The sequence below is a fragment of the Carassius auratus genome, chromosome 31, assembly GCF_003368295.1.
Source record: "Carassius auratus strain Wakin chromosome 31, ASM336829v1, whole genome shotgun sequence".
NCBI classification, from domain to species: Eukaryota; Metazoa; Chordata; class Actinopteri; order Cypriniformes; family Cyprinidae; genus Carassius; species Carassius auratus.
In genome coordinates, this window is record NC_039273.1 from 27,770,791 (window position 1) to 27,778,141 (window position 7,351).

General features: G+C 33.2%; 1 protein-coding gene across 2 annotated transcripts in view; it reads right to left on the minus strand.

Moving 5' to 3' along the window:
• The window catches only part of LOC113051038 (atypical kinase COQ8A, mitochondrial-like), a 23,268-nt gene extending 17,509 nt beyond the window's left edge, over window positions 1-5,759 (minus strand). Inside the window, exons 1-2 of one of the 2 annotated variants that reach the window (XM_026214649.1) lie at window positions 5,649-5,759; window positions 1,328-1,510 (exon numbers count right to left, since the gene is read on the minus strand). In XM_026214649.1, the coding sequence (XP_026070434.1) occupies window positions 1,328-1,492 (165 nt within the window). In that variant the 5' untranslated portion in view covers window positions 1,493-1,510; window positions 5,649-5,759. Of the gene's footprint in view, window positions 1-1,327; window positions 1,514-5,648 lie in introns of both variants that reach the window. The other variant, XM_026214648.1, reaches the window with a different exon arrangement.
• Between the last annotated feature and the right edge of the window lie 1,592 nt (window positions 5,760-7,351).

A 7,351-nucleotide genomic window follows, 5' to 3' on the forward strand; every position in this document is an offset into this window, starting at 1 on the left:
AATAAATAGGAGTGCTTCACGTTTCGATGTCAAAATGCCACATGGGGTGTTTTTATATAAATGTTTCTCTAAGGTGAACCAACTGTCCTCATAAAAGCTTTGATATATATATATTTTTTACAACACAGTGTAATACATTTCATAAGAAATCAGGTATGCATTTCTGATGTCTGATAGAGAAGTCTCAAAACACTTTGAAATGCACATTCAGTTCCAGAGGTTTTGATAACACAAATAGTTTGGCAGCACACACCGTGCTCCTATGCTCTGAAGGCAGTACTCTAATCTCCAGGTGGTCGTAAATTTTATTTGCATAATTGTATTGTTGGAGTTATTATATTTTAGGTGTGTTGTGGAGAAAAACAACAGAGGTGTAACCCAACATCTTTATGTGCACACTTAATTAGACATAACCATACTGGTGATTAATTGGGGAATAACAGACACATGTAACTATAAAACACTAAAGCAATGAGTCATGAAAGGCCTTGGTAAAAAAAAATAATAATAATAAAAACCACTTTTGGTGGATTATTGCTAATTATGTTTTTTGTAAAAGCAACAAAATAAAGACTACCAGTGAACAATACATAATACAATATTAATTATTAATAGTACCGCAAATCAATTTACTTAATTTTGCTATGGTTATAATTTTTTTATGTTTTTGATAATTTTTTTATGCTCACCAAGGCTGCATGTATTTTCTCAAAAGTTAAAACTGTAATATTGTAAAATGATACAACGAAAAAAAAAATCTTTTTTTTTTTTTTTATGAAATTTAATCCTGTGAATTTTCAGCATCAATACTCCAGTCTTCAGTGTCATGATCCCTCAGAAATCATTCTAATATGCTGATTTAATGCTCAAGAAAATTTTCTTATTATTATCAATGATTAAAACTGTTGTGCTGCTTAATATTTTTGGGAAAACTGTGATACATGTTTTATAAATAAAGTTCAAAAGAATGACATTTGAATTGTTTTGTAACATTATACATGTAATTAAGGCATTAATGCATCTTTGCTAAATATTTGAAATAATCTATTTAATGCACCTAATTTATATTACTATAATTCTTATAATTATTCAACCAAAAAAAATGGTTTACAGAAATGGTTTGTACTAACCGGTCTCATTACATTTTGCATTTAGCAGACGCTTTTATCCAAAGCGACTTACAGTGCATTCAGGCTATCAATTTTTACCTATAATTACTGTAGAATTTAACTAACAATTGTGTCAAACATTTCTCATCCTATCTAAATTTATAGCCATAACGATCCATTTTATAATGGAAACAAATACCATTTACAGAGGTACCCACCTGGATCTTCTGCATGGCCACACTCATGCCCTGTTCAGCTGTCATTTGCATGCTCTGGCTTACAGCTTGGAACCCACTGCTACGCAGAGAGCCTGCCTGGGTCTCAATCACGGCCTGGCTGAGCTTGGCTAGGCCTCTCATCAGCAACAACATGTCGCCTGCCATGATGGTTCCTCTTTACACCTACTGGACAGGAGAAAAGGAAGTGATTCAATAGCCTTAACCTCAACCGTTTTTAAGACAACAATCATGGTGGATAACAGTTACACTTATTGTATGCAGTTCTCAAAAAAAAAAGAAAAAAAAACCTCACAAGTATAATATTTACTGTTACCATGTTACAATTACAATCAGCTGGTTATACCATGGTACTTTGATATATACCATTGTACTGAATAATGACTATAATGAAATACAGTACTTGATATTTACATGGTACTCTTAAGTTTTTCAAAGAATATTATGGTACCACCATAGTACATGTACGACTGTGTTTCATGCAACACATATATATATAAATATGTGTGTGTATGTGTGTGTGTGTGTGTGTGTGTGTGTGTGAAGTGCTAGTAAACACATTAATAATACATGTATAATAATGCATTGATTGTACATGGTTGTATATTTAATAGTGATGACTCATGTTATCTGTTTAAATCAACATCAGAGTGTCATCGGCCATCAACAAAACAGCTGTTATCACAGTTCTTGGCAGCTCTGTCAAAGGTTAAACGTTTTCACAATGACACAAGTGTCAAAGCCTTTAGTCCATGACTAACTGTCTTAAAAAGTGGCTGCAGACACTGAGTCAACCACAATAAGCATATGAGCTAACTTGCGATTCAGTCTAATCTAGGGTGTGCGATTTATATTGTCTATGATAATATGATAATTGTTGTTTAAACTAATGCAATTTGACATTGAGTATATCGCAAAACCCAAACAAAATCATAACCAGAGAGTGCATGCACACACAGTTCACTCTTTTTTGTTTTTTTAAAGAATCTGTAAGATTGCAAAAGTTATATTGATCATATAACAATCCAATAAACAAGAGGTTAATATTAATTGACTTCCATTTTAGACAATTTTTTTTTTTTTTTTTTTTATCAATGAAAATAGTTTCAAACAAAGCCACTGCAAAACAGTTATGCTTCTCTGAGCAACAGACAGTGGTGTTTCATTACTCAGTTTGAACAAATCGGTTGAATGAATGATTCAATGACTTACTCATGCAGTGATTTTTTTGGTTTGTTATTAATGTACGTGTATGTGTAAATGCATCTAAATGCCAGCTTCAGTTAATTTCTGTTCTTTTTTCCATTTCATTCTCCTGCAAACTAACCACCACACAGAATATGAAGAATATCAAATGTTTTGGGAGTCAGCTGTCCCCGGCAGTCCTAAACCTGCCAAAACATGAGCACAATAACATGCTCAGCAAAATATGGTCTAATTATCGTTATCTACAAAATTCCATACAAAATTATTATTATTATTATTATAAAATTCCAGAAAATATTGAAAAATATTTATTTTTGTCACTATTGCACACCCCACACCACTCTAAAACTTCATGATGAAAGGGTTATTATTCTGTATTCTGCCAGCTCACCACAATAAAATGCTCTTTACTTACACATCAAGGTGAAAAATGCAAGTGATTTTGCACCAATAAACTCTGAGGCTTTGGAGTGCAGACACAAACAAGCTTAACTGAGGGGAGGGGATGAACGAGAGCTTGACTCTCCTGTAAATAAAGGGCTTTAAACCTGGCCTCTTTCCCGAGGTAAAGGTTTGCCTACAAGGAAAAAGCTCTCAAAAAGACCTTGAGCAACTTGGCAGGATACAAACACACCTCACGTGTGAAAACAGGTCAAAATTCAATGTTCCGCAACATTGTAGTCACATACTTAATTCTGCAACTTGATCATTCCTCAGTAGCCGACAGGAAGATATGACACTAGAAAACAAGGAAGTATTCTGTTTTCATTTTAAAAGCAGTCTGGCTCTGGAGCATTTAGTACTGTTACACCTGAAAGAGGCGGCACATGCCTGGACATATCTGCATATTTGCAACCGAGACATTTAGCATGTCAAACTGACAATGCTTACTGCAAACACTAAACGCTCTGTTGGTTAACAAAGGAGCATTGCCTAATCTTCAGACACCCACTGTGGCACAACTGCAACATGTTTTAGGCAACTGAATATACAGACTTACATTCAATATGGGTCAAACTACAACACCATTCAAAAGGTTGGAATTTGTAAACTTTGTAAACTTCCAAACCTTCATTCAGTTTCTAAAAAGACATGTTTTTGATCAAATCCGAGAGCTTTTTGACCCTGTATATACAGCAACGCAACTGCCACGTTCACGGCCCAGAAAGGTAGTAAGGACATTGCTAAAATAGTCCATGTGACATTAAAAGTTCAACATTAATTGTATGAAGCTACAAGAATACTTTTTGTGTGCGCAAAAATAACTTAATACAACAATTAAAATCAATGTTAATGTTAGAAATTATATCTAAACATTTTTTATAAAGTATTTTCAGCTTAGCCTAATGAATTTAGCAATTCAGCCTTTTAACCTACTGGAAAGGCTCACAGAGGTCAATTCTCCAGTTCTACAGGCTTCTATGGTATGTGTATTTTCAGGAAAACTCCAATGGGCTGGTCAGTGAGGAATATTTAACACATTAAATTCAAAACTTTTGCAAAGCATTGATTACATCTGTGCTGCTTGAAATCAATGAAAACATCTGTGTACGATATTAATGACGATGCATAATGTTCTACAAAGAAAGTGTCAGATAATCTTAGGCCATCTCATATCTTTCAACTATCAACACCCTCTCATTTCCTTCACCGCTAAAACAATGGCTGCTCCTCCCCCAAACAGGACAGGCCTCTTAATACTTCACACACGGAGGGGTCAAGACAGAGAACCATAAAAATATATACTAAAATACACTTAAGCATATTATAAAATGCATTTATATACATTAAATTAAAATAATTGTAAATGCCATTTTAAGTAAATTTAATTAAATTGAATAAGGCACTGATTTAAATAACTAAGCAAATTATTCAATATTTTTATGATTTAATTGTCATCTATCTGGCTGTCGCAGTAGTTGCATTTGCAGTGAAGCAATAATACAAAAAGAAAACAAGCTACATTAATTTGTGTCATTTAAGTTAAATTCTAGGCCAGTGCTGACGTTTAGTATCCAAGAAACTCTGCTAAAAAAAAAAAAAGGAAAAAAAAGAGAGAGTGTATAAACAAAGATTTGGCTTAAGGCTTATGGGTTTTAGAAAGAGGTGATCTCTACAACAGCTGTCTTTATTTCATTTAGCTAACACATTAACACATCTCTGAGCTTGGTTTGCATAAACTGCACAGAATGGTCTGCAAAAAATTATTTATTTTAGTCAGTATCGTGGTTTTGTTTTTCTTTAAAAATACCTAAACATCCTTAAAATTAGACAATTGTACTTAAGAAGCAAATTTATGCAAGACTTTTTTTTTTTTTACCAGTCAGGAAATATAATTTCCTGTAAATAATATATTTTATACAATTTTTGATTTTGAACGTTTTTTTTTTTTTTTGTAGTTGTGAGCATTTTTCTTTTGAGAATAACGCTTATTCTTTAATTAGTTTGCAAATAGGGTACGAAAAATCAACTTAATTCAAGATATTATCTTGCCTCTCAGTCAAATGTAAAGATGTTTAGGTATCTTTCATGGAAAACAAGGCATAATACTAAAAAATAAACTTTGCATGTCATATTTCAACTTGTTTGTACCAATTCTTAATGTTTTGAAAGAATTTCAGCACAAAATATCACCTGCAAGCCTAGAGCATTTAAAGAGTAAGGGAAAATGTGTAGTGCAAACAGATCTTGTGCTTTGACAGAGTTTTGCATTCCAGGGAACAGCGAAATTAATATTTTACACAATATTACTGCAGAAAATTTTAAAAGGCCAATAAAAAAATGCTCCCATGACCACGTGGACAGAATCAAAACACATGCACAATGCACTTCTAACCTCACCAATCAATATGTACAGAGAAATATTATATACATATAAAATATTATTCGAATTCCGATCAACGCGTGATAGGAAGCATGCAACAAACGACACGTGAGTTTTACCCTGCCCCTCCGGAGGTCTGTGCAGGCCACTGTTCGAAAATACACGTTACTTAAAAACAACCCGCGCTCTTTTCATTCCAGAGTATCACTCAATTATTAATATACCTTAATGTAAGTTTATTTATCCTAAGAAATTAAATGTATTGGTACTTACCCCCAGAATAAGCAAATATGTGGCTGTGCTCACTGTCCAGCTCTCTTTGTGCGCTGGATCTGCGTCCAAGAGACGAGAGCTGTTTACCCTTCTCAAGTGTTCTTGACAGAGCTGTTTGGCTCCTCCTCCAGTCGGCTGCTATTGGTTACTCAGTAGATGCGTGGCCACAAGGAGGCGGTGCTTAGAAACTTTATCTGCGATTGTATTGGTTCTTTTCTTTTTCACTCAACGAGAGTGCTGACGAAGGCCAAACATTTTAAACAAAACAATCAGAACAAAGGCAATTTTAACTGTTTAATTATGCGATAGTAAACTAGTGAAGCGCTTCAATAAACATATTTTACAAAATTAATTGTAATAATGCAAATAATAACACAAAAGTAATTAATTTGGTCTGTCTGTTGCGATCACTATTTTGAGTGTTTATTAGCCTATTAGTTATTAATGAGCAGTTGCGTCAAGAGAATTAAACCGATCCCTATTGGAGTTTTGACCAAATTATAATGCAAAATTATACTGCTATACCGCATAATTCAATTTCAAAACAACATAATATCCATACTCTGTCCGTTACTGCCATCTAGTGGTTTAAAATATCTTCAGTTGCCTTAAAAACATTAAGAACAGATGCTGTTATTGCCCCAAAACAATTCACAGAAACTGAAATGTGTCTGAATCTACATAAATATACTAATCAATCAATAAATACAGGCCTATTTATACTGCCTGACAGGAGATTTTGACTATAGGAGACTATATAACTGATCCTGCAATGCGTATTATTTAATACATAATATTTTGTGTTGAAATAGAAAAAAACGACTCAACTGTTTTCTATTCTATTCTATTCTATTCTATTCTATTCTATTCTATTCTATTCTATTCTATTAATAAAATATTGTAATAAAGTTGCATTTACTGTATTTTACCACTAGATGGAATACATGTCATAGCCTATTTTATAATTCTGTGACAAGCAGTTAGCTCAAATGTTATGACAAATATTAATTTTTAATTTGTTCGTTTGTTTATTGAATTTGCTGAAGACAGTTTCATCTATAATCAATTACATGTTAAAACTCCAAATAAAGTTTTTCCCCCCATAGGTTTTCTGTGTTTCATGTGGCCTGCATATTGAAAAAAATGTTTTACTGGATAAAATTGGACACTAAACTTAATGAAACTCATCAAACATACTGTGTGTTGGCATACAGTAAGCAATAACTTAACACATTTTGTAGGCATTACAAAATGTGTGGAAAAATATGCATTTGCAATGATGCATCAGCATAATAAATGTAGATATATGCAAAGCTTTATACATACAATTTCTCACACTTCTTCTGCAAGGCTGAATCATCAACTAATGCAATACTCAAATTGTTTTAATGAAAGTCCATCATTGTGCAACTTCTTAGTGCTTAGTGCTTACTTCTTTTAATGTGGGCATATGGTGATTTCTTTCTAACTCATTTGAAATTCATATATATGAGCTCTACGATTGCACGGACATGACTTTATAGCTGTTGTAGTTGATAGGGAAATGTTAGTGGAAATGAATTATGTTGGCTTGAGGGCTCACATGTTATCCATATCCTGATACTTCGAAAGATCTGAGAGACAGCTTTTTACTTTGAAGAAAGGAATCTTATTGTTGAACATAGTCATGCACCCCGTCTCAATCACAGAGGATGGAAATTTAA